Source organism: Eucyclogobius newberryi, unplaced genomic scaffold (assembly GCF_026437365.1).
Source record: "Eucyclogobius newberryi isolate DKJ021-1_F unplaced genomic scaffold, fEucNew1.0.hap1 SCAF_10, whole genome shotgun sequence".
Lineage (NCBI taxonomy): Eukaryota > Metazoa > Chordata > Actinopteri > Gobiiformes > Gobiidae > Eucyclogobius > Eucyclogobius newberryi.
Genome location: NW_027315724.1, coordinates 26,688,999 through 26,716,796, shown reverse-complemented (window position 1 = coordinate 26,716,796; position 27,798 = coordinate 26,688,999). Strand labels below are relative to the sequence as shown.

At 41.5% G+C, this 27,798-nt stretch overlaps 3 protein-coding genes across 3 annotated transcripts; 2 read left to right on the top strand and 1 right to left on the bottom strand.

The window, feature by feature from the left end:
- The first annotated feature begins 509 nt into the window (after nt 1-509).
- st14a (ST14 transmembrane serine protease matriptase a) lies at nt 510-12,071 on the top strand. Its single transcript, XM_072452990.1, has 19 exons — nt 510-808; nt 3,067-3,226; nt 3,322-3,452; nt 3,584-3,654; nt 3,820-3,986; nt 4,077-4,112; nt 4,597-4,831; nt 5,143-5,285; nt 5,375-5,478; nt 5,570-5,682; nt 7,665-7,801; nt 7,872-7,976; nt 8,209-8,316; nt 8,410-8,526; nt 8,715-8,837; nt 8,957-9,137; nt 9,233-9,504; nt 9,648-9,784; nt 11,425-12,071. Exons 1-19 carry the CDS (start codon nt 767-769, stop codon nt 11,581-11,583), a joined length of 2,541 nt encoding a protein of 846 aa, XP_072309091.1. The 5' UTR covers nt 510-766; the 3' UTR covers nt 11,584-12,071.
- Nucleotides 12,072-12,457: 386 nt separating this feature from the next.
- On the top strand, nt 12,458-18,366 carry dhx34 (DEAH (Asp-Glu-Ala-His) box polypeptide 34). The gene is made up of 16 exons (XM_072452988.1): nt 12,458-13,211; nt 13,282-13,593; nt 13,839-14,093; nt 14,172-14,274; nt 14,379-14,596; nt 14,660-14,834; nt 14,912-15,105; nt 15,174-15,275; nt 15,503-15,760; nt 15,929-16,102; nt 16,195-16,297; nt 16,383-16,489; nt 16,656-16,922; nt 17,000-17,179; nt 17,970-18,114; nt 18,204-18,366. Exons 1-16 carry the CDS (start codon nt 12,516-12,518, stop codon nt 18,341-18,343), a joined length of 3,429 nt encoding a protein of 1,142 aa, XP_072309089.1. The 5' UTR covers nt 12,458-12,515; the 3' UTR covers nt 18,344-18,366.
- Nucleotides 18,367-18,465: 99 nt separating this feature from the next.
- spred3 (sprouty related EVH1 domain containing 3) lies at nt 18,466-25,348 on the bottom strand. The gene is made up of 6 exons (XM_072452987.1): nt 24,927-25,348; nt 23,132-23,297; nt 22,838-23,006; nt 22,678-22,739; nt 22,441-22,599; nt 18,466-22,232 (listed from the first exon to the last, which is right to left on the bottom strand). The coding sequence occupies exons 1-6, from the start codon at nt 24,935-24,937 to the stop codon at nt 21,234-21,236; spliced, it is 1,566 nt and encodes a 521-aa protein (XP_072309088.1). The 5' UTR covers nt 24,938-25,348; the 3' UTR covers nt 18,466-21,233.
- Between the last annotated feature and the right edge of the window lie 2,450 nt (nt 25,349-27,798).

Genomic DNA, 27,798 nt, shown 5'->3' with positions numbered 1-27,798 from the left:
CGTCTTTGTAAAGTATTAGTGTGTATTCTTGGTTGGCTTGGCAAGATAATATGGATTTCTGATATGGGAGAAGTAGTTTTGTCTGAAACTTGTGTCTCATTTTGATTAGTCCCTTGGGTGAATCACTGTGAGTCACCTGTCATTTCTACTGCCCCCATACAACCACGTGACTGATACTACGGTTGGTGTAATTATAATTATAACATAACTAGTATAACTGCCCCTGAAAAGGTGGCAAATAATTTGTTGTTTTTTTGTTTTAAGTCTAACATGTAGGTTTGTGGGCAAACAATATAACAAGTTAAACGATATAAAGAGACTGGCTGTAAGGCAAATTTCAAACTGGATTTCAAAGGCCATTATCTTCCTGTATGTTCATCTTAATGTTTTAAATGTCTTTACGCTACATTTCTATGAGTTTCTACTGCGTCAAGTAAACAGGAAGTGTCTTCAGGTACACGGGGCGGAGCCACGCCCATTGAAACCTCAGGTACCCGGAACAGTCCGCTTTTCTCCGCGCAGGGCGACATGTTGAAAACAGACGTATGCGTGAAAACACCTCGATCAAAGTGAAACCATTTCAAGGACCTAAGACGCACAGTTTGTGGACTTATTTTTGCGTTATTTGCAAACTTCTTATTCGGACGATTTAGTTCCGGGTTCGTAGTCCCACTGTACGTTTACCGAGAAGGTTTTGTGTTTTCAAAGTCAGAGCGGAGGACGCGTCTGAGTCAAACAGGTTTTGCTTTTGATGCTTTGATCTCGGATGGAGTACATGGACAGTGGACTGAGATACACCCCCAAAAAGGTAAGGAAGTTGGTCTTCTGTTGTGAGTAGAACCCCCTTTGCATTCACGATGAGTGCTGCTCACTTTGATGAATGGATGTTTGTTTGCTGGTGTGCTTGGGTGTTGTCTCACCACACTCTAATGTCAAGCGGATGTAGACACGGGGTAATCAAACGTGAATCAACTATTTGGCTTGTTTAAAATCTTGAATGATTTCTTCGACTACCTCCTTCTAAATTGGGTCAATCCAAAAGTCAATGACAACCTCAGAAAGGCCAATGGTCACATGAATATACAAACACACTTTGGTCATTAAATATGGGCCTAATAATATGTAAGGACTTTAGAGAGCAATAACTTTGGTGTAGATTTGAATGAAATTTGTTTTAATCCTCTAAACGCATCTTGACTAACAGGTTTCTTAGATCTCAATTGTGGCTCATATTACGTTTGTGGCTTTTCTGAGAAAGTAAATTATTCTCATTTAAGCAAGTATCAATAGAACAAAATAAAAGCATCAACAGGACAAAACTGGACTTTTCCTGAGCTTGATCATAATAAGACCACATTATTCAGAGTTGAAAATGACCAAGGAGTTGTACACTTGACATTACAACATTTTAATCATAGTTAAAATTTGAGAATTTGCTGTTTAACTGTCAGAATACTTGTTGACCTGGTTTACGGTTCATATCGCTGTCATCATCGCTGTAACCGAGCCTATCCACATGAAACAGAAACTGGCACAAAGTTCATAGTCTTTTCTGCCAGCATAAATAAACAAAGTGACTTTTTTTTTTACAATAGCCGAAGAAATTGGTGCCATTATTCAACTTCAAAGGTGGGACTGTCATTTTAAATTAATTCAATGAAACAATATTGAGGATTTGTATAGCCAATCACAAACATTATCATATGGCTCAATATTTTTAATACAATATTACTTTCATTCAGTTGATTACAAGTGTTTAAAAAAAAAAATCCTTCTTACTGTGAGCAAAGCGGCCTCTCCACAGACCGGATTTTTAAATTGCCCTGGTGTTGTCACTGTGACTTGCTTGATGAACCCTCCACTGGAAAAGTAATTTATGCTTGTCCAGGACCTAGTTGGTCAGCGTGAGCCAGAGGACCAATCTGACAGTGCCTAACTTCCTGCAGGATCCTCTGCCCTGTTGTGACATGTTGACTTGAGTCATTCTCCTCACTCTTTGGGTTGCCACTTATTCAGAACTGCACCACATTAAGGTCGCACAACTAAACAAATCCATTATTATTTTTACACATTTAAACTGCTTTGGAGGGATCATAATAATGCTTTGGATTTATGTTGTGCCTTCCATGACTCCCAAAATCCTATATTTTGCTTTAGTTATTCACTCTACATTCGGTGTGGAGCTGCCATTGCTTCCCTCGGCCGGACTGTGCCAAGTGTCTTGCCTTTGGACAGAGCAGTAGCAAGCACGAGAACTACTGCAGCTCCACTGAAGCTGTTGTACCAGGCCAAACTATGCATATCTTCTGCTCCTCAGTTGGAGAATGGCTTGAGCCAGTTTGACAAGATTTTACAAGGTGAAACCTTTGTTCGTCCCCTCCCCCTCATGACTCAAGCTCTCAAGCTATTATTTTTAGATTTTGCTTGTAATGACGTTTACGTACAACGTAAACGTCATTACAAGCAAAATTACAAGCCTATTTTTCATCTTATTTTTTATCCCATAGCAGGTTTGAATTGTTTTTCTTTTTGACCTTTTATTTGTTCATTGTTTTATGTTGCACCGAATCACCAAAGCAAGTTCCTATGTTTATGAATTCTGTTCATTGACAATTGCAATAAACCCTTTCGGATTCTGATTCTAGTCAGTGGAGTAAATTCTGATTTTAAAAAACACTTAGATAATTTGATAAATGGGTTGTGTTGTTGCATTTAGAAGCAGGTGGTCAACTCTCCTACAGAAAAGTTACATGGTACACCTTTAAATGTCTTAAAAATGTTGTGATGTACACTCACACATCAATAAAAAACAGATTTTACTTGTACAACAGATGAGATTTGTAGTCTTTTTTTCTTTTTTTTTTAAGTCCCTATGGGAGTAGAAGACGACATGCAGGAAATAATGTGTGGTTGTAATGGCAGTAGACACTTTTACACCGTACAGATTTTATTATCTATTTCTCAAAATGTATAGTGATTGTGATTACCTCAATGTTTCGGTTTCAAATCAAATATCACAATATTTACTAGGAATTCTCCAGTGACATCTCATTCAATTGTTTTCAGGAGCCAGAATGGGAGGCCGCAGACCAGTTCTTGCCAGCATACGATAACAAAAAATTTGAGAAGAAGAAGGGTCCAGGAAAAGTGGGGGCTGTGATCGGCGTGGTCATCTTTTTAGCAGTCGTGGCTCTTATGGCCGGTCTGCTGGTCTGGCACTTCCACTGTAAGTTTACAAAGAGCTTCTTAACAAAAACAACAGTGCGCACCAGCATTGTCCCATGTTTTGACTGACGGGTGCTTCTTTGTTTGGCCTGGCAGTTCGTAAAGACCTCAAAGTCAAGAGAATGTACACAGGCTCCTTGAAAATCACCAATCAGGTTTTTGAAGATGCCTATGAGAACTCCAGCACTCCTGAATTTATCGCCTTGGCCAAGCAGGTCACCACACAGGTAAGAGCAAGAACAAAACTAGAAATCTATTCATCATGAGTATAGTAGTGACTTGGGTCAAGTATATTTGATCATATGGATGAATATATTTTATCGTATTTTGTAAAACTGTTTTGCAACTACTTTTTTAGCTCAAAAATGTCTACACCAAAGTGCCACAACTGAAAAAATACTACGTTGGTTCTACAGTTCAGGCATTCAGGTATCTATTTTCTTTTCTTTCCTACAACACCTGTGGGAAATAATGATTGATTTGCCAAAGTTACTGAGCAATCTGCGTGTTTTGTAATTCAAAAAAACATTTCCTGCCTCTGCATAAACTACAGTATATGTATATAAACTACAAATGTGACCTTTCTGTGTCTAGTGAAGGCAGCGTGATCGCCTACTATTTGTCTGAATTCGAAGTGCCTGCGGGTCAAGAGGCTGCTGTTGACAGTGCAATGACTGCAATCAACCAGCAGGTGAACAAGGAGCGCAGTTCATATAACAGACCGGGCAACGCTCTAGTGCTCGATGATGTGGTGTCCTCAGGTGCAGTCTTTTGTATTTTGCGTGATGATTTACAATTATTTATTTATTTTTGCTCCTTCTAATATTTGCGTCGTCTTTTTTTTTGTACAGCACTTGACGCCCGAATGCTTTCAAGATCATTCAACCGTAAGTGTATTTAAAAGGTGCACTATGTAAAATGTATGGTGAAGGGTCCGCCACCTGTGCTCCATGGAGAAGTTAATGCTCTACCTGGAATGTTCCACAGTAGGGCATCAAATAGACTCATTTTAAAGAGTGTTTATTGCTTCAAAAAAAAAAAAAGCCTTGAAAAACATGCATTCTTACTGTGAGCGGGGTCGCCTCGCCACAGATCTGACCTGTAACTTGGCCTGGTAGTGTCACCTGCTTGTGGCTCGAAGTCTTTATTAGACAGGACAGTTTTAGCATGAAATGGGGATGAGAGATGTGTGCACATGTGCTGCCGCCTTAAAACCACTTGACTACCGGGCAGCCGTTCTCATGGAGAACACACTGCGCCTTAATTAACTGATTGTGTGTACTGATATAATTGTACAGTGAATCGTAACATCTTAACTGTAAATCTCTTTACGATCAAGATTTTTTTCAAATTGCCTACATTGTGTTACAGAATTCCTGAAGTATTCCGAACATACAAGAACAAGCTACATTGGCAAAATTGAGTCTCCTGGTTTTCCTGACCGACCGTACCCCGCAAACACATTTATCCAGTGGCAACTGAGAGCTGATCCCGGGTATCAGGTCCAGCTGGACTTTGACACCATGAACCTGGAGGAAAACTGCAAAAATGACTTTGTTAAAATCTATGATTCTCTCGTGGCTATTGAGAGCAGAGTTCTGGAAGAGTGAGTAAAATGTTGTTCAATTGGCAATACACCCTTTACACCCGGTGTACACTGACTGCGAGGTGGATGCGGTTCAAGACTTTGAAAGTGATTTAAATTCAATGTTTCTTATTACTCTGACCTCAGAGAACTTGTATACACATTGTCTGCATATCTTGTTTAGGAGTGTCACTAAGGAGGGAATAAATCATCTAGAAATAGTTGGATCTAGAAAGATAGCGTATATACATTGTGCATTGTTATGTTTGTGTTGTAGTAGGACAAAAATAACAATTATTAAGCCATATCTAATGATTATATGGTCTTGACAGGTTGTGTGGTTATTACTCTCCAAGTGAACCGATGACTTTCCTCTCCTCTGGTAATGTCATGTTGGTGACAATGGCAACAAATGAAAAAAGAAACTATCCAGGATTTAGAGCACAAGTCTCTCAAGTCAAGCGTGGCAGTAAAGGTAATTCTTGTGTTTTTAAAAGTTAAATGGCTTTAGTACTACAGAAAGATTTGTTGTCGTTTCTAAGTTTGGTGTGTTATATTTTACAGGGACAACATGTGGAGGTCAACTCACAGGCAAAAAGGGTTCTTTTACTTCTCCAAATTTCCCCAATTATTATCCACCGGACACTTTGTGTCAATGGACAATTACGGTATTTGCTTAATCACTAAAATGTATTTAACCTTCACCAATTGTTTGTTCTCTTGTCTGAACATTGCGTTTGGTCTCTTTTTAAATCCAAGGTACCTCAAGGAAAGTCCGTGAAGGTGACCTTCAATACGTTTCTTTTGGGAGAGCCTGGAGAGGAAAAGAGCAAGACTTGTCGTAAAGATTATGTGGACATCGATGGGGAAAAGTGAGTAAAATATATATTTAGGTATGTCGGTGTAATCCCTCATTCGTCCAGGCGTGTTCCATAGTAGAAAAAGCTTCAGTTGTAGTCATCTGGACTCGGTTTGAAAAACAAAGGCTGGAAAAAGAGGAAGCGATAGACCGGCCTCTGTATCCTGGTGAAGCCATGCCTTGCATTTATGGCCTTCCAAAAATACACAAAAAGGATGTTCCACTCAGACCCATAGTGTGCAGCACAGATTCCATCACTTACAATATGGCCAAGCATTTAAAAACTATATTGGCTCCGCTTGTGGGGAATTCGGAACATCATGTGGAAAACACGCACAACTTTGTGGATAAAGTGAAACGTCTCCAACTGGACCCAGATGACCTCATGGTTTCATATGATGTTGTGTCCCTGTTCACCTGCATCCCGACCTCTGATGCAGTAGCAGCAGTGAGGATCAGACTGCAGGAAGACACCACCCTACAGGAAAGGACCAAACTGACACCTGAACACATATGTAAACTGTTGGACATCTGTCTGAACACCACCTACTTTCAATTCCGGGGACAATTTTACAGACAGATTCATGGCTGTAGCATGGGCTCGCCCGTCTCTCCCATAGTGGCCAACCTGTACATGGAGCACTTTGAGAAGAAGGCACTGGCCTCATTCTCAGGCATAGCCCCAAAACTGTGGCTTCGCTATGTCGATGATACGTTTGTAACAATCAAGGAACAAGAGCTGGAAACCTTCTCTGATCACATCAATGCTGTGGACCCACATATCAGGTTTACAAGAGAAGACGCTAAGGAGAATCGCTTGGCCTTTCTTGATTGTGCCACGATCAGAGGAGAGGACGGGAAACTCCAAATAGAAGTATATAGGAAACCTACACACACGGACCAGTATCTGCTCTTTGGCTCCAACCACCCACTACAGCACAAGCTGGGTGTGATCAGAACCTTACAACACAGAGCTCAAGGTGTGCCCACCAGCTCAGAGGGCAAGAAGAAAGAGGAAAAACATGTCCGAAATGCCCTCTCAGCCTGTGGTTACCCCGCTTGGGCTCTCAACAGAGTGAAGAGAACCAAGAAGCAGGACAAAAGGGAAACTGAACAGAGAAGGAAGGGTGTTTCTATCCCTTATGTGTCTGGCCTGTCGGAAAAACTGCAGAGAATTTTTAGACAACACGAAGTCCCTGTTTATTTTAAACCAGGAAACACTTTAAGACAAAAACTGGTTCATCCTAAGGACAAGTTGCCGACTCAAAAACAGAGCAATGTAGTTTATTCGATCCAATGCAGTGAAGAAAGCTGTAAAGAACGTTACATAGGTGAGACGAAACAGCCTCTACACAAGAGGCTTTATCAGCACAGAAGAAATACAAGTTCAGGACCTCAGAGTGCCGTGCATCTCCATCTTGAAGCCTCTAATCACTCGTTTGAAGACGGTGAGGTGAAGGTTTTAAGCAGGGAGAAAAGATGGTTTGAAAGAGGGGTCAAGGAAGCTATTTTTGTTAAAAAAGAAAGACCTTCTTTAAACAGAAATGGAGGGCTCAGATTCTATCTTCCTGGTATCTATAATGGAATACTGAACCCCTGGAAAGGTAGAGGACCAGGACCAGGGAATTTAAATGCTAATCAGGTACTCAGGGTGGTTGAGCCAGGGTCTCACAAAGACAAAGAGGATTCTAATAGCCCATTAAGATTCTGAATAGGCTAGCTCGGTAGATACAAGGGGGGAGTTTCTGTTGAAACAAACAACTCTTTCTACTTCAGAAAGGCTCCTCCCAATGGGCGGGTCTTACCACAGAACAGTATTAATATCGGAGTTCTCGATCTAAATTCTTTTATTGACAATGACTCTTGGATGAGAGTCGAAACGTCTATTTTTTCAAACTGAGTCCAGATGACTACAACTGAAGCTTTTTCTACTATATATTTAGGTAAAAAAACACCACACATGCCATTATAGACGTGTTTATTTCTGTCACACAGAGTGTGTGGAGAAAAGCCAAAGAGAACGGTAACTCAAACCAGCAAAAACAATAAGATGACTATCACCTTTTACTCTGATAAATCTTATGTGGACCGAGGTTTTGATGCAGAGTATGAGGACGTTGACATGACAGATCGTAAGTTATATTCTATTGGTATGTATTCTATATGGCAACAGATTAATATCAAGGCCAACTGTACCCACAGCTTGCCCAAAGGAGTTCCAGTGCAAAAACCAGCGCTGCATCAGTTCTAAGCTCAAGTGTGATGGATGGAATGATTGTGGCGACATGAGCGACGAGCTTGGTTGCAGTAAGTGCAACATACTATTTTTCAAGTCAGAAACTCTTTTTCACGCTTCAAACTTCCTCTGCGTTTGTGAGCAGAGAAAAAACACTTTTTTTTTTTTATAAATCCATGCCATACACACTCCTCTGCCATTATACTCTCAGTTTCCCTTCCTTTACCCATTATTATTACAGCATCTACCAAAACTAATGTGACAAAATGTCCAATTCTTTGTTTGTTATTTAATTTCTCTCAGCTTGTAAAGCAACTGATATCAGCTGCAAGAATGGTTTTTGTAAGCCGCCATTCTGGAAATGTGATGGCATCGATGATTGTGGAGATGGCACAGATGAACTTAACTGCGGTAAGTGAACGCTCTCCGATGCTTCCAGACTCTGGTTTTATGAGATAGCAGGAGCCTCTTAGTTATGCATACATTGTGAATACTTTATTACAGGTGGATGCCCATCTGGACACGTCACATGTAATAACAAAAAGTGTATTTCCGAGAAGTTGCGTTGCGATGGCATAGATGACTGTGGTGATGGCACAGATGAGCGTCAGTGTAACAGAGGTCAGGATTTATAAATGTAATTGATTCTGTTGAATTCTGTTTTTTAACCATTCAAAAAATATATCATAATTTGTTGTTGTGAATTGTTAGATGCCATGTCAACAGTGCTAATTTTTCATCACTCTGAAACTCATGAATGTGATTGTTTTCAATCCGAAATAAAGCAATATTGTTTGTGTGTTTTTCAGGCTCTGGAATCACATGCACAGAAACTACCTATAAATGTAAAAATGGCAAGTGCATCTCCAAAGTTAACCCTGAATGTGACGGGGAGAAGGATTGTGACGATGTCTCTGATGAGGCAGAGTGTGGTATGTTATTCGACCACAGGGCAATAACTCTGGTGGTTCAATGGTTTTGTCCATCATAATTGCTTTTTTTTCTTTTCTCCCCCCCCCAATTAAAACATGGTGTATTTGCGTATGTACAGATTGCGGTCAGAGTTCATTCAAGACGTCGCGCATTGTGGGCGGTCAGGATGCAGAGGAAGGAGAGTTTCCGTGGCAGGTCAGTTTACACGTCAAGGGCGGCCATGTGTGCGGAGCGTCCATCATTCATCCCAAATGGCTGGTCACTGCTGCCCACTGTGTGCAAGATGACGGCAAAACAAGGTACCAACTACAAAAATGAACTAAAATGCACTATACAACTGATAGTTGCCTTTTGAAATAAGACCATTATCTTAATTTAAATAATGCATCCACAGATTTTCTCAGCCTGAGACTTGGGAAGCATACCTTGGCCTCCACAAGCAAAGACAGATTGGCAGCATGGTGCAAAAGAGGACCCTTAAAAGGATTATCCCCCACCCGTACTACAATCACTACACCTTTGATAACGATATTGCACTGATGGAGCTAGAGAGTCCTGTCACGTTCTCTGACTACATTAAACCCATCTGTTTGCCTTCTCCACAATACGTCTTCCCCACTGGCAGCACCGTGTGGATCACTGGATGGGGTGCCACTCGAGAAGGAGGTGAAATAGAAAATAATACTTAAGTTTTGTCTGTCTAGTATCCAATAATCACATAATCATGGTGCTGATTTAATTTTCTACTGCCAACGGTTAGGTTTCCGTGGCAATGTAAGTTCACTGACTTAGTTTTCATATTGTTTTAGGATTTGCAGCCTCTGTCTTGCAAAAGGCCCAGGTGAGAACGATCAACGATGATGTGTGTAACAAGCTGATGTCGGGACAGCTAACATCCCGAATGCTGTGCGCTGGAATACTCAGTGGAGGAGTGGATGCTTGTCAGGTATTATAGCTTAACATCTATATATTAGTGCCCAGAGGTGGTGTAAAAAAGTAGATTTTTTTGTTGTGTTCGAGCGCATTGTTGTTGAGCACATGTGTGAGATCATTGTTGAGTGTGTTCAGGAGAATGACCAGACTTTAGCTCCTCCGGTATAAAAGCTTTGTGGAAGGATCATATTAATCAGAGTGCAGTTGTCAGGCTTTCCTTTTATAATCGTTAACAAGCTAAAATGTATACACTCTGATTATTAACATACCACTATACCTTTTTACCACTTGATTAAAGTCTAATTAATTGTAAAGAATGAATTTGAAGCCCATAATCTTTTTTTTAACAGTTACTGAAATTCCTTTACTTGAATAGTGAACTTCAGGACTTTTGTCACCTCTGTTAGGGCCCAAGTTCAAAAGTGAGTCTGTGTTAAAAGAATTTACATAATTCTCAGGGTGTGGTCTAGGGCTCCAACAAGTTAATCGATTAAAGTATTTAATTATTAGTTGACAATTGTTTCAATAATATTGAAATAATTGTCAACTAATTTTGTATAAATCGCATAATTGCTAACTGGTTTATACACAGGTTCCAAAACATGCCTTTATTTCCTTTATGACTGAAATTGAGCCATAATTCCATGAAACTTATGTAGAAAATGTATTATGTAGAATATTTGAGGAAAACAATTTTTGTCCATAAATGTGCTCCACCAGGATCCTCAAACGGCTTCACTTCAGCTTCATCTGGGTAAAATTTTGTGAATGTATTTTCATCACGTGACTTTTGCATTCTAAACAACTAATTGATTAATTTAAAGAATTAACAAATCGGCTATTTTGATAATGGCATAACAATCCTTCTAACCTTGTCAAACATTGTTGGATTGGACGGATCCAATGGAGCAGTTGTGTATTCAAATTATTTCGACATAATTATGTGTGAATTAGACTTCTATATTTAAAGGCGGTATTGACGATTTTTCGGCGATTTGAGAACGCAGGCGGAAGTGCGCATGCGCACTCCCCCGTGCGGACTGATACAACACACACGTGCGTTTGTTTATTAGCGCAACGGAGCGCATCGCATCTCTCGTCTCCCGTAGATTTCTGTCCACTTCTGCGTCAGCTCGAACTGTCTTTCTCCGTCTTCATTTTGCCCCGTACACTGAGGGAACTATATTATGATAGATCCATGCGCTTAGGCACGCGGAAACGTGGGGACGAGCCTGACGCGGCTGCAGGTGAGCGGTAGGTGCGTTTTATGATTGATACTTGGCAGGACAAATGATTTATCCACGCCACGAGGAAATATGATACAAAATTTGCTGAAAAAAATCGTCCATACCACCTTTTAAAAAAGCTCTCCTCTGCCCCTAGCAAAAAAAATAATGGGACAGAAACATTTATATCCAATGTGCATTTTTGAATCATATGTCACGCCAGGGTTAATATGCAGCCCTCCCACTGAAGTTTGCCTTTTGCCAGTTGCGAGGGCCTTTTATCACTGCTTGCAGTTTTAACTATTATTGCTTTTCTTTCAGAAATACAGCAATTTGTTGAAACTTTATCTACAGGACAAAAGGAAAAAATATTTTGTCTCTATACCGGCATACTAACAGGTTAATCTATTTATTTTTTGTGTCTCAGGGAGACTCTGGTGGTCCTTTGTCCTTTCCAACCGGCAGTCGAATGTTCTTGGCCGGTGTTGTCAGCTGGGGTGATGGCTGTGCCCGAAGAAATAAACCTGGCATTTACACAACAGTCACAAAGTTTAGAGGTTGGATAGAAGAGAATACAGGAGTGTAGAGCACCACACTGTGGCCACATATTGTCATGGACTTTACACAGCACACAGATATGGGGTAACAACTGGACTAATGGCTGGATTCCCAGTCATTGCAGTGGAAAAAGCACTGTCCTCTAAGATTTAGCAAGCTATGGTTTGTGAAATGTAAATATTTTGTTTTGTGTGTTCTTTTTAAACGTTTGTTCCTGTTACTGTTTATTTTTGATGGAGCCAGATTTTATTTTCAGTATACAACAAGAAATATTTTTCACTTGCCACATACGATTTACCCGTTTAATCCTAGTTTTTTAGTTTTAGATGTGTATATAACCATGTGAACTGATTAAATAGGCATACCGTAAGTGGTGAGACTTGACAAGTGAAGGAATTATCATTTCATTGTTGATGATGGGGATTAAAATAATGTTTTAATGAAATTTTAATAAAGCCAATATTTTTAACAAAGCCAACAATATGAATTCAAGCACAAATAGTTTATGTTTAGTTTATATATGAACTGCTATGCTTTATCAAAATGCCAAGTGTTTCTTGTTAAATATGTGTGAATATGTTTTATAGTAAAGGTTTTTAAATAAAATATTTGAAAAACAAAATGTTTTAATACATGAATTACTTGTTTTTTTATAGAATAAATCCATGTTAACTTAACTTTGCTTCTCCCATGGAACTATACTTCCATGCTATAGAGCTATGGCTTCTACGGACATTATTTAGCCATGGACCGGAAGTGGTCCGCCTATGTTTTTGTTCCGCACTGGGTTTGCGTCAGTGTGTCAGACGTTGGCGCTGTTGTGTCTAACCTATAGATTATTAATGTGAAACAAAGCTTTTAGAAGAACCTGAACGCATTAGCCTACTCCTGTAATATAGAACTATACATTGTGAACTATTACGTTGGATCGATGCAATACTGTGCCCTATAGCCTTATCAATGGATTCTTCAGGGCGAAGGAAAGAGAGACGGGACTGGGACTGGGACAACCCTCGGTGCCGAGCGGAGTTGGACGAGATCTTCTTCAGACAACATGACTACATTCAGAGTGGGACTCAGGAGCATAAGGACTTTTGGAGTTTCTTTGAGCGTTTCCAGAGATTCCAAACAAAAAGGGAGATGTTGGGACATTGCAGCGCAGAAAATGAGATGGTCAAGAGAAGCAAAAAAAGTGGAAACGGGGAAGTGGACTTGGGGCTTCCTACTGACTACGATGCTCGGTATAAAATCAATGTGTCTGTGTGCACAAAAGACATCGAGGAGCGCCTGGGAAAGCAACATAAAGGTCGGACTTCTTCAGGACCGGGACGTGAAGAGATTGCTGAGTGCCGCCTCTCTTATCTGCATTTTTTAGACTTCACGCAGAAACAGAGCTTTAGCAAACTCGCCAAACTGCGACGGGACCAGAAGAACTTACCGATTTTCCAGTACAAGGACCGGATAATCGAGCTAGTGAGACGCCACCCTGTGGTTGTGGTAGCGGGTGACACAGGCTGTGGAAAGTCCACTCAGGTCCCTCAGTATCTTCTCTCTGCAGGCTTCACGCAGATCGCCTGCACTCAGCCACGAAGAATAGCATGTATATCTCTGGCCAAGAGGGTCAGCTTTGAAAGTCTAAACCAGTATGGCTCAAAGGTTCGCCTTAAAATTTGCAACTTTCATTATTTTTATTCTAAACAGACTAATAATCTACTCTTGTGTGCAGGTGGGCTACCAAATACGCTTTGAGACAACGAGGACAAAAGCTACTAAACTGATTTTCCTGACAGAGGGGCTGCTGCTGCGTCAGATTCAACAGGCTGGAGAGCTGTCCCAGTACCAGGTCCTGATCGTAGACGAGGTCCACGAGAGGCATCTCCACTGCGACTTTCTCCTTGGAGTTCTGCGTTCTCTATTAGAAAACCGTTCAGACCTTCGCCTCATCCTCATGTCAGCCACCATCAATATCAAACTCTTCTCAAGTTATTTCAATAGTGCCCCAGTGCTGCAGGTGCCAGGGAGGTTGTTCCCCATACAGGTAGAGCTTTCATTTTACAGACAAAATATAATCACAAATTTGGCATGTCTTTTGATGAGTATCAAACTATAGTACTTTTCCAAAATGGATAAAAGTCTTCATTCTTAAAGTGTGTCTGGAGTGCTACTAGTTTATGCTTTAAAACAGACATTAACACATACAATTGCAAACTATTTTAGCATATCAAAAGGCAAATAATGAATAAGGTAAGTATAACCCCTTCTTTTTTAAAATCACCTTTTCAGGTGACTTACAGACCTATTCCACCAGAAGAACAGGCGTCCCGCTCTGAGAAACTTGACCCTCGGCCATACCTCCGCATTCTCCAGGGCATTGACCAGCGATATCCCCCAGAAGAACGCGGAGACCTCCTCATCTTTCTAAGTGGTGTGACTGAGATTTCCACAATCCAAGAGGCCTGTCAGGTTTATGCTACACACACACAGCGATGGATCATTTTACCTCTTCACAGCACTCTGTCTCTGGCCCAGCAGGATAAGGTACTTCCTTCTTGGACATTTATACTTCCTGGCTTCATACTATACTTGAAGAGACTGAATCATTTTCTGTTTTTTCAGGTGTTTGACATTGCACCTCCTGGGGTCAGAAAGTGCATAATTTCTACAAATATAGCTGAGACATCAGTTACGATTGATGGAGTGCGTTTTGTTGCTGACTCCGGTAACACAAGATTGTTATTATTGTTTAAAGCAAAATATATCTTTTATAAATATACATTAACAACACCAAGTATTTCAATATTTTTGTTCTTGTCATGTTTATAGGAAAAGTGAAAGAAATGAGTTATGATCCTAAAGCCAAAATGCAGCGTTTGCAGGAATTTTGGATCAGTAGAGCCAGCTCTGAACAGAGAAAAGGTCGAGCTGGTCGTACAGGCCCTGGAGTGTGTTATCGCCTATATGCTGAATCTGATTATGATGCTTTCGCTCCGTATCCTGTGCCAGAAATTCACAGAGTGGCCTTGGATTCATTAGTTCTTCAAGTAAGTAACTGCAGATGTAGTATCACAGTCAGCATCTGTACTGCCCATTTTTTTTTTCCACAGATGAAAAGCATGGGTCTTGGAGATCCGCTTAGTTTTGTCTTCATTGATCCTCCACCTGCAGCAAGCATCCAGACTGCAGTGACCTACCTCAAAGACCAGGGTGCGCTGGACAGTCGAGGTGATCTAACCACTATTGGGACATTACTGGCACAACTACCAGTAGACGTGGTCATAGGTGAGATTTCCTACATGTGATTCAAGCAGTTTGGTTGTTATGGAGGTAATCTGCTACACACACCCGTGTATTTTCAGGGAAGATGTTGGTTTTGGGCTCTGTGTTTAACCTTGTGGAGCCTGTGTTGACCATAGCTGCAGCTCTCAGTGTTCAGTCGCCTTTTCTACGCAGTTCCCAACACAACCCAGACTGTGCCACTGCTCGCCAGCCTTTGCACAGCAACCAGGGAGACCCCCTTACTTTGCTCAATACCTTCAATGCCTGGGTGGAGGTAAAATGATTATTGGGCTATAAAACCAACGATGATTGTGCCTTAAAACATAAAAATGTTTTGTAAAGGTGAAGGGAGAGCGGGGCGGCGGGTCGAGGAAGTGGTGTCGTAGAAGAGGTCTGGAGGAGCAACGGCTTTATGAGATGGTCAACTTACGCAGGCAATTCAAGGCATGCTACTGTTTATACATTATTTTTTATTTGTTTTAATATGAACACCTAACATGGAACATGACACAGAGAGTACACTACACACTACTACTATGCATCAATGCAACAATACAAAAAGTAATTATATAAAATGACCACATGCCCTGTCCTACAAATGTGTCCTTATACATTACATTTTATCAATAAAATATATATAAATGTATATATTTCATTGACTTATTCAATAGGAATTGTTGAAAAGCAATAGTCTGCTGGAATCTGAAGACGGTGCCTCCTCTAGTGGCCATCGAGGACAGCGCATGGAGCGGTTGTCAGAGAGAAAAAAGCTGCATCAATTTAAGAGAGATCACGAGCAGCAAGAAAGTAACAAACGTAAAGTCCTGCGACTGGAGGAAGGCCAAGAGGATTCCTCAGGATCAGACACTGAGGACAGAGGAACAAGAAAGAAGGACAAAGAGAGAGCAGGCCATAATTTGGACATACAGGTAAACATGCTGTATATCTACATCATTCAAAAGATTTAATTTAGTCATTTGGACTTTTTTTAATTCTAAAAATCGTTTGCATGGCCAGAACAGTTTAATCTTTCACATACTAATTGTTAACATGTATAAAAATGTGTGTAATAACGGCCTAATGTTTTGCTGCATCAGGAAGTGAAGTTCAAGTTGCGTCACAATGTGTCTGAGCTGCAGGATGCAGTGAGCGCCTGTCGGGACCTGTCCTCCAGAAAACAGGCGCTTCTAAAACTGCTGGTTTGCCGAGGCCTTTATCCACAACTGGCTTTACCAGATGAACACAACACCGCCCGCAAGGACTCTGACCAGGTCAGGCACCAAAAAATACATTTAGATGATGTAATATTAATATTATTATTTGGCATTTTGTAATAACCTTAATGTTCCTATCATCATTTCAGGTGTTTCACACAAAGAATAAGCATGGAGTGGTGATCCATCCCACAAGTGTTTTTGCCAGTGATCCAGAGGTGTTGCATGTTCCTGAAGATGACGGTAGAGAGGGTAAACTGGAAACATGATATGATTTAGTCAAAGATAAAGAAATATTAGCATTATTCATATTTCTGCTTGTTCTTCATGCATGCAGGGCCTACTAAGAAAGGCAGCAGCAAACATCAGCTTCTTGCCTATGTCACTCTGCTGGAGACTAACAAACCCTATTTGACAAACTGTGTTCGAGTTCCAGCCCTGCAGGTACTCCACCCACATAATGTGAAGCCTTATTGCCTTTATTAAATTACCTTTCATGCATTTATGTGTAAGACCCAAAATGTCTAAAAGCTAGTGTGTTTTAAAACAAAACTACTAACATGAAATGAAATAAACAAATATTTATCTTTTGTCTATTGTGTTGTCCCAGATTTTGCTGCTCGTAGCCAACACAGTGGACAGCAATGCTGACTGCAGTCGTCTTGTAGTGGACGGTTGGCTGGAGCTGGAGTTCAAAATGCCAGACGAAGCGCTAAAGATCCTGTCCACAGCTCTTTCCCTCAGAGTAGAGTGGGAGCGCCTCCTTCTCCAGCAGCTGGGCCAAGGATCATCGGTGGATTCATCAACCAGTGGAGTGTCCCGAAAAGACTTGCTGAAATTAAGTGATGGCCTGGTTCGCTTTCTGCTTTACACCGAGGTGCACTATTTGCTTTAATCTGTGTCAATTTAGCGCAAAATGTTTTTGTTTTCTAATTTACTTCTTGGCTTCCGCAGGTCAGCTATAGCATCCGTAGAATGACAGCTTTACAAACACAGAACCTGTACATAGGCCCACAGTCTGAGGAAACCACATCTTCGGGTGTAAATCCTCTTTTTCCGGGAGTTGAGGCCAAACCGGATCCTGTTAAAGGAGGCCTTTGTGTCACCAGCTTTTTCAACTACAACTGTCTGTCTGTAAGTCACTGTGTTAAAATAAGCTATTTAAATGATGAGTTATGAGTTGAGATATTCCCAATATATTTTCACATAGGGTATTTATTTGCATCTACCGACCAATTTACCAATCCCAGGCGGAGGTGTTAACGCGTCACACTGAGATACGGAAGTAGCTCTTCACCCCCGTTCCAAAACATTCAAGATGGCGGACCCGGCTCGTGACCGCGTGTTCATTTCTGCTCTCGCTTCGGTTTGAACAATCAGGAAAGTCCGCTCTACTCGCCGTGATGAACGTGCGTTAGATGCGGTTATACGAATGGCGTCGTCGCGATTCAGGAGACATTTTCTGCGTTCGGGGACGGATAACGCGGAACACGCCTTGTTGACATGGGCTACGTAGTATCCGGTTAAGCGCGTCGCATTTTTGCGTCACTTCTGGGTTTATGTGATTGGTTCCGTCTCTGCTCTAAACTCCGCCCTAGAAATTGAAACGGAGCGGTCGAGCCCCAGACACATAGACAGTTTTGATAAGTAGTTTGCCAAAACGTGTTGGGAATGGCTGGTCAGGCAAGACGATCTCATTGGCTATTGACGACTCCCGAGTCCAGACCGAGACGCATTCGAAATGAATGTGGGCGAGTCAGGCAAGGTATTTATAGTAAAGGGCAAATAATATGTCTACTTTCCACAACTGTCTTTTTGAATCGTCATTGATACATAGCATAATGCATTTATGCTAACTCTAACTCTATGTATCAATGACTTATCCCAGATACTCAAAGACAAAATATATGTTTGTGTCTTGTAGGACTCCAGGGATCTGTACAGTGATTGTCTGCGCGCTTTCTGGACCTGTCCATACTGTGACCTATACATGCCTCTCACTCCACTGGAGCGCATGCAGCACGAGGCCACCTGCAGGCCGCCAGAAGAACAAGAGCAGTCGGAGGAAGGTCAGTTTTTTGTTACTTGAGCTCTCCTGTGACCTCATCATACTGGAGTGGAGTGGAAACATTACTAATCTGATGCGTTTGTGTTTCAGAATCTGTGAGTTCTAAAACAAACTCATCCATGTCCAGTTTGACAAGAGTTTACCACTGTGACATATGTGATAAAGATCTGACTCTTACGTCAACTGAGATCCTCAAGCACAAGCGGCAGCACATGTATTCTGCCAAATAACCAATGTCAATTACAGCAATTTTATTAACCAAGATATAAATTTTTTTTCCACTTGAAAGGTTGAATAAATTGTGTAAACCTATCTGCCTCATTGTTTCTGTGAAGAGATGAGAAGACAATAATTTAAAATATAGAGTGAGGGTTTAATAATGATACAAACCCACGATATGTAACACCTCAAAGCAGCACATTGGCACAAAGTCAGAAGTAAGACAGCACGGAAGATAAAAACCTGTCTCAAAAAAATAAAGAATCAGAATAAATATCTCAATAAATAAATAAACAGGTAATATTTCAAGAATTACTTTGAAACATAAATAAATACATACAGTTAAAAATATGCACATTGGCAAAAATCAATAACCCAAAATGTAAAGAGTACTTAATACAGAGTTACTTAGAAATTATAAGTTATTGATTAATCAAATCAAAAGGCACATTTATTAAGATGTAAGAATGGGGCCTGCAGGTGTGATTGCATGACTGTCAGTGCTGCCCTCTCCTCTAACACTAAATATGAACCAGAAGTAGCAAACGGTGTGCAATGGCTTTACTAGTTGTGTCTGCACCATTGAGTGAACATGTGCGTCAGTGTGCAGGATTCGCACTGCAGAATTGTGGGGAGTGGGTGTGTGTGGGTGAGACGGGTAATTCAAGATGAGAAAATGGCAGTCTCGTGACCAGCTAGGTTTGTGTTCCCCGCCATTTTGACAAGATATCTTCTTCACTGTTGGCAGAAGGGCCTGGACTTAACCGTGTCAGAGATCGTGACTGCCTGCTGCCTGTTTACTCACATTAAGTCACTTTGGATAACAGTTCTTGGCTAAACCTAAATGTAAGTTTGATGAAGCTTCTGAAAGGTTCATTCTGCCATAAACCGGGAAGTCCAGGCACCACATTATGTCCACACAACACTGTAATAGCCATTACATACTCTAAAAGGAATTGCCTCACATATTTTAGTACAGATTTGATTTTACACTGATTTTCTGCAAACAGCCTGTGCGTTCTTTTTTATTTTTGTATTTTGTTATTAAAATACACTGTGATTGCTAAATGTATAATATCCAGGATTTTTTAAATGTATGTAATCCACAATAACTATAACTCTATTAAAAAACATATTTAAACAAATGTACATAGAGCTAGAACAGAACAATCATATAGCTTCAAAGATCAGTATACAACATAAAATTGGTATGGAGACAAGGCTTGTTTACATACAAGGAATCCTGAATATTATACTGTTCAGCACTGTTCATGGTTTGTTTGTTTTTTCACATAAAAGGTGCACTGTGCAGGATTTAGTACCGCCAAATGAGGATTTTCTTTTCAAATTCCATATAAAGACAACTATACTGATAAACGATGAAGAGAAAGGAAGCGCATTATTGAATAAAAACATGGTCTGAAACAGGGCAATGAAAGGGAAAAAAATTTGAATGTTTCAAATCCTATACACTGCACCTTTATACATTCCAATAAAGCAGAGTACATAAAGGTACAACAGCTTTATCTCAATAATCCAAGCTGATAAAAGTCTTTCTTACAGTGTTTTTAGTGACTTGGGTCAAACCAGAATTTAGAAAAGATTTGGATGTTGTTGCACCACTTTGCAGGTCTGCATGAGGGCAAAATAGCAGCGTTTCAATTTATATTTAAAGCAACATTCAACATATCCTCAACTGTTCTCCAACAAAGAATTCAGTTCATTACCATTTTTTTAAAGTTTCGCAATTGCGCCGCTATTGTCATTTCTGTTTTGTTATTCAACATAATATATTTGAGCAATAACTCCTTACTTTAACTCTATTGTCATATACTGAGTATATACCATAGATTCTTTTATTGTTCATTGCACTTATTTTTTGGTAGTGTTTACATTAAAGGCCCAAACACATCTATAAATTTGTCACCACAGGGTCCTGCGTCTTTGGGACTATAACGGTTGTATACATTAGGTAGAATAAACTCAATCAGAGGCCTCAGTTGTAAGCACCTTGACTGATTCAACAAGTATGGTGGTAAGATGTGATGACTTATATGTGTAATATTTTACAAATACATAGATAAATTAAATAATCAATGTGAGTTTAATGATTGACACAGATTTTGGGTTTTATGATTACAAAAAATCTCCATTTTATGGTTACCAAGGACCAAGATGAATAACATTTTTGACTTTTAGTCTGAGTGGTTGTCATTGCAACTTCCCTTAATATCGCTCAATCACATCTGAAAAGTGTTTGTGGTAATCTACTACTCAATCAAAAGACAACAAAGAAGGGGCCTCTCCGTACTTTGACTTCTTTACCTGGGGATCTGAGGTAAAATCAGAGGTAAAGGGTGATATCTGCTTATCTGATGGATAAACAGGCAAGCACAAAACATTTTTGATTACTTCACCACCATGTTTCGAATGTGTGTGCCACTGGGGGGTTCTGTCAATATGTTTAACATGTATTAAAATATACTAATTAAATTATACAATTATATATATAAACATCTTTAGTTTTTGTGTTTTTCGTTCTAAATAAAAAGAAACAAAACATTTGAAACAGTGTACACATTATCTTCTCTTACGGGTATCTGAAGATTGCCAACTCTGCAAATCCACTATGAAGGCTTAAGATGACACCCACAGATCCTTGTGAGCGCAGTGCACCTTCAGCAGGCAGGGGCCAGGAGGTAGGCCCCGGGTTGCACAGACAAAGAGCAGGAATGCTGTGAAAGGCCATAGGGCTTTGGAGGGCCTCCATTTAGAGGTCTGGATCTGCTGAGAACACTGTAAGCCACTTGCTCCATGTGGTGTGTGCCTATACGTGCTCTCTAATCTCAACATCCAAACCACATTTGGTCCAGGGAACCCCTCCCACCCCTGCGCCTGGTCTCATCGCACCGCTTTGTGCTTTCCTCCACAGCAGCCACACCTCTCTCCACAGCGCAGGCAGGCGCGCAAAGGCAGGTAGCAGCACATGCAGGGCACAAAGACTGACAGGGCAAGGAGAGCCAGCCAGCGCGCACAGCACAGAGGGTGCGGATGGCCCCCCAGTGAGTCATCACACGAACACGGCTCCCAAAACTCTCCTTCAGAGTCCGACATGCAGTGGTAGAGCAAACTCTCTGCGCACCACACACATGTCCACTGGCGCAGGCAGTGCAGGGCCGGGTCAGGGGCGTCTCTACAACGCCCCCTCCCGTTCTCAGAGGCGCTAAACACAGAACGGCAGTACACACAGCGGGATGAGCACGACGATGAGGCCTGGGGACAGGGGCTGTCATCATCTGGGGAAATCACCCCTGGGTCACCACTACTGCTAGCCCCTCCCCCTCTCTTACGAGTCCGTGATCTAGGTGTAGCCAATGACGCGTGTATGCAGCAAGGAGAGGGAGACCCTTTACCTGTGTCCTGGGGTGAGCCGCCTCCCGAGGACATCCCGGAGACGGCATTGGACATGGAAATACAAGTTGGGGAGGATGAGGACAGACGTTGAGACGCTTTACTGTCCAAACTAACTGTCACATCACAGCCTGTTGACCCTACTCCTGCCAGCTCCTTCTCGAATCGTACCACACACAGCTCAGACTTGTCCTGCAAACTAACTCCACTGCCCACAACTACACCTCCTGTCAGGCCCCCGACCATAGTCCTGGTAGCACCGGCTCGGCGGTAGTCCTCATAGCCCCTGGAGCCCCACAAGTCTTTGCAGGGGTCAACGCTGCGCAGATCTCCCTCCTCAAGCAGCGAAATGGTGGGAGAGAGTGGCGATAGAGGAGAAGATGCAGGAGGACCAGGCGTCGGGGGAGCAGGTGGAGGAGGCGGAGGAGTAGGGGGATTCAAAACAGCTGACATTTGTGAAAGCTGGTGCTGTCCTGGCCGGGTGTGGATCTGAGGAAAGGGCAGAAGATTACTGAATGAGCCAAGAACAATGTGAACACTAGAAGTACACACAACGTTATCACCTAAAGGGGGCCTGAAATAGATGGGTGGTTGACTTAATGTTCTCGACAAATTGCCTGCATATTAACTTGGATAATTCTACACCACAAAATACCAAAAGACAATGTTTGATATAGCCATGGCCTGGAGTATTTACCTGAGCAGGAGTTTGAGTGGTGACAGCATGACTGGAACCAAAGCCAAATTCCTCTGTTCGTACAAAACAGGTTGAGGACGATTCACTGGTGACGATGGTGATGGGTTTGGGAAGCATTTCCTTCCTACTGTTCGATGATGATTCACTTCCTGTATGGGACTAATAAGTCACAAAGTCATTCCACAAGCGACTAAAATGTTAGCACACCAAGACCAACCAAACTGCTTTGAAACTTACTGCTTGTCCATCATCTTCAGTGTCAGCGTCTTCAGGGGTTGAGGATGAGGGGGAGTCTGAGCCTTTTCAAAAGCAAATAAACTGAATTTAAGAACTGAATGATCATTTGTGTGCATGATAGAAATTGCTGGAGTGAAAATTGCAAAATACGTGTTACTACCTCGGTCAAGTTTGTCTATGACAGCCTGCAGCCCTTTTTCAAAGGAGATGGCATCTGCAGGGCTCTGGAAAGTTAGGCCAAACTTGCGATCTTCAACTCTCCAGTGATGGAAGATGGGGTTGACCTTGTTGTACACCAATCCTCTTTGTACTGCACACTCCAGCACCGGCTAAAGACAAAGCCAATCCAAAACAAACCACAGACTTAGCAAAAAGAGGACCATGTGTGAAGACAACATACACCAAACAATATCCATGCCACAAAACTCAGGAAGACCACACAGCCATGACTCACTGCTCGATCTCGCAGCCGTTCTCCTCGTATGATGTACTCCCGCCGTCCTCGGCCTTCATGACTCCGCCCTTTACATATGACCACATGACTAAGGCCGCCACCTCCCAGGGGCACCCAACCGCCACTGGAGTCATCACGTGTCATCACTACTGCACGAACACGCACACTGGGAATTCAAAGAAAGAATAGCCAGGTTAGAAGAACATGAAATAACATAATCATATAAATAATATAAATTAGAAAGGCCAGGCAATACTACAAAATGACACAAAAATAACAATGTAACTACCACATAATGTCAAACTTCTTTAAATATAAATGTCAACAGGTGTTTAAGTATACTGTGTATAAAATGATTTTCAGATTTTTTTGCAAGCCTCAAATGCATAGAGTAGGCCAATGATCTATGAGATAAAATGTATATTTATTCAAAATAAAATATCATATCCAAAATAATGTTGTGGTGTAAATCTAATGATGCTATAGAAATATTTCATACCATTAAGAATCCGTATGAAAATTACAATCAATAAATAAATATCCTAAATGAATGAATTCCTACATTATGGAACAAGCAATCCTTCTGAGGTAACTGCTATTTTATTGAGTATTATGCTGTTAACATGAGAGGCATTGAGGAAGTCTCTTGTGTTAGCAGCAGCCTCAAAAAGCAATTCAAACTGTGATTCAATGTGAAACTCGATAAGAAAGGAAATGTGGATGAACCAAGCGAAAGCAGCGCCGAGGAGGTGAGAATGGCCAAACAGGCGGAGGGAGGGAGAATGAGAGTTTCCCACATAGATGTATCAATGAACGCACCCATTCGCCATCCGAGGCCCGGCCTTCACTGTCTTCGACGATTACGGAATCAACAACCACATAGAATGGCTTTGATATTCTCTGATGTTATATGTTGGTCAAATGATGTTGGGTTTGTTGCAATCTTTGGCCAGATGCAGCTTGTTTTTCACCCTAACGCCCAGCGCGCTCATTAATGCAGGCCTATATGATCCTAGATTTTTTGTGAATGAAACGCAACCAGCCTGACTTCGACATCGCCCAGTCCCTTACATATTTCGCCGGAAATGTTAGGTCTAAATAAAATCGCGTGTGAAAAAGAGAGCGAGTGGGAGAGAGGTTGGGGAGGAAACAAGAGATGGGGGAGGGGGCCATTAGAGAAGGGAAGGAGGAGAGGAAAGGGTGAGGAGGGAGCGCGAGAGAGGGAAAAAAAATCACATTTCATTCATAAAGTTTGGCTTTAAAAATCATAATGAAAGCCCGAGACACGTTGATAAAAAAACAAACGCATTCATCCTTCCCTTCTATAAGTGAAGCCACGTCTTTTTAGACGCGATACTGGCCTCGCCATATTTTGCCTTTTCCCACATTTTACACATTGGCTGATTTCGTGACTGTTTTTACCATTTGCTAAGCACGCAATGACTTTGGAGAAGAGCGGCGCTTATGTCGCTTGTTTAACGTGTCACCCATTTCCAGTCTTTTGGACATTATGAGCCAGTCGTCCAAGTCCACACGGCGCTGCGTTTACCCTGATCACATATTGGCTCGGATCTATGGGAAATGGGCCGTATAATGTTGCCTGGGGACTACGTAATGGTGTTTTTATCCTCGGCTGCCAGCTAAACTGAAGTGCACCGCTTGTGACAATACAGTCAGTGTGTGTTGCTGGCTTATTGGAGGTACATCCATGGCGCTGCTGTTCGTTCTGTCAGTTGGCTGGATGGCTTGACAAATGTCTGATTGCAATGTTAGAAATGAAAATGTAAGGACTTACTCGCCCTCCATGGCTCGTTGTAGCCCGCCGCTTGCAGCAGCCCACTCCAGGGTCTCCTCACTTTATATCCTCCTTTCAGGAAAGACTCGCTCACATCCTCGCTTTTTCGGCTCTCATTTTGCTAATCTTCCGCTGCCTTTCTCTGGTGCTCCGACTCCCTCTCTCTCCCCACCTTTATGTCGTTTCGGTGTATCAGGATAGGTTTGAGGTTGCAGCAGCCATTTTCCGCTGGCAGCATCCTCCCTCCCTTCCTGCCTCTCTCTTTCTTCAAATCACTCCCTCGCTTCGCCTCTTCCCTTTCTCACTCTACCTGCCCTGTACCAACACTGCACTCAACGCTGACTGCATCGTGCCCCTCTCTGTAGGGTGTTTCACTGGGGCCATGTGATTGCAAATGAGTGAAATGTAGCTCTCAGTTGATGATAGACGTGGTGACGTGGGTGGTAGGCCTATGCATCAAGCTGGAAAAAACATCAATGACCTCCAGTTTAACAACAATATGCCTTTAAAAAAACTCCAACAGTAAAGTGTGAAACTTAATGGATGGTGCATGTATTTATCATTGTTTCCACGGTACTCGGAAATAGACTACTGTTTGACGCTCCGTGGTTCATTGTGTCCTGTGGTAAAGTTCAGCACCACGGACAGCGTCAGTGCAAAGTGCTGCGCGGCCAATCCAAGTTTAACCCGTTTAACTCGTTCATTCGTATTCATCCAAATCGCACTTTCTTTTCAACTCTAGAGGTACACTTATTATGAGCCTATGATTTACACACCGTTTCCAAGTCCATGAAGCATTATCTTATAACAAGCAAATTAATCGCCTACAGTTTTTCGCAACTGTCCCAATTAGCCACACAAACGCACAGAACATTGAATGAAACTGAATGACTTCATGAGTTTCAGCTTCCTGTTACATGCAACATGTTGATTACTTTTTTCCATTCTAAAGAGAAAGGGTTTTGTTTTAAATTGTGTATCGCTATGGCAACGGTCCTAATCGTTCTAAAACCCATGGATAGCCAAATTAACTAAGCTATAATATCGTTTTCTGTTGGAGGGTCTCATGAAAAAGTTATTAACTTACCTGGAAGGTTCCAAACAAGTATTGTATTACTGAGGCATACAGATAAAAAAAAATAACATGAAAAACTGAAATAATCTTCACATATAAACCATCAGATAGTATTTAAATTCAAATGGTTGTTTATTTTGTGTTTTACGTTTGAGTAAAAGTTGACATTAGCTGTGAGAAACTTAGCCAACTGCTGCTGTGCACAAATGTGTTTCTGAAGTCTAAAAGTCACCACGTGTTTAGACGCACATTGTTTGTGTTCAAATTAATAAGCGCGCCTGAAGAAGTCTGAAAACAGCAAATTGACAAAAGTGTGACACAAAAACAAGTGAGTAGCCGAAATAACATGTATTCACAATGTCTAATGTTGAATCTAAAGAAATAATGTCTGCTGAAGTTGTTGTTGATGTTTTATTGGCTAGCTAGGCTTATCAACATTAATGAAGGGTTGTTGTCTTGGTTTCTTCAACAGTATTGTTTGTGTTCAACAGCACTACCGTTATTACTGTTAATAAAATGGGTGGTGGGCCGTCTAGAGAAAATAAAGGCAAAAACATCAAAAGAAACCAGTTGCATAAAAACCCCAGCATCTAAACATAACCGTACCTGGGAACTTAACATTAATTTTCTCTGATGAAGTTTTGGCAAACAGCTCCACCCCTTGACTCTGCCGTCAAACCTGATGTGAATGCTCCACAGGAAAACAAGGACTTCTCCACATCTCCACACAGAAAGCCATATCATAATAATAATAATAATTCATTTATTTATATACGGTCCAGAAATAAAATAGATGGATAAAACACAAGCCTCTGCGACCCATTTAATATAAAAATAAATATAAAAAAAACTCGACAATAGGCCAAACCATTCAAAGAGAAACAAAAATCAATGCCAACAATGTCAGAACCAGTATCAGAAAAGGTTTATTGCCATTGCTAATGAACAGAATTCACAAACATAGGAACTTGCTTTGGTGATTCGGTACAACATAAAACAATGAACAATGATAAAACAAGCTATATGAAATTAAAAGGGAATGCATTAAAGAAAAAATATTTAAATCTGCTATAGGATAAAAATAGAATTAGGCTTACTATGTACACAAAATGTACAGTTACATGTTTCAGATGTGGTGCAGAAAGTGAACAGTGCAGTGAGTGATTGATTAAATCAATTAAAGTGACAAAGAAGTGTTCATGAGTCCAATAGCAGAGGGAAATAAACTGTTCTTGTGGCGGGAGGGTCTGGCCTGGAGGGACCGTAGCCTCTTGCCTGAGGGGAGTGGCTCAAATAGTGTCCAGGGTGGTCACATCAAACTTACAGTAGAAGGTGTTGAGTTGCTCAGCCAGTTTCCGGTCATCTGCAACATGGGGGACTCTGGGCTTGTAGTGGGTCAGAACCCGGAGCCCACTCCACAGAGGCAGGGTTGCTGTCAGAGAACTGCGAGCGCGTGCTGTGCCTCCTGCACGTTCGTGCTTGGTGGAATGAATGTGGCCAGAATGAATGTGAAAAACTCACATGGAGAGTAGAATGATCTACAGTTAATTTATAGATATTCCAGAGCAGGAGAGCAGCCATCCAGCTGTACGGCTCAGCCCGGGACCGACTAGCTGAGCCATGCTTCCGTGAAGCACAAAACAGGAGATGAAAAAAAGTATTGTCTCATCAGCAGTGCCAGTTCGTCCAGTTTGTTGGGTAGTGAGTTCACGTTAGAAAGGAAAATCCCAGGTAAGGGCGTACGTATGCCGCATTACCTAAGGTGCACGAGGGCCCCCGTCCATTTTCCTCTAATTT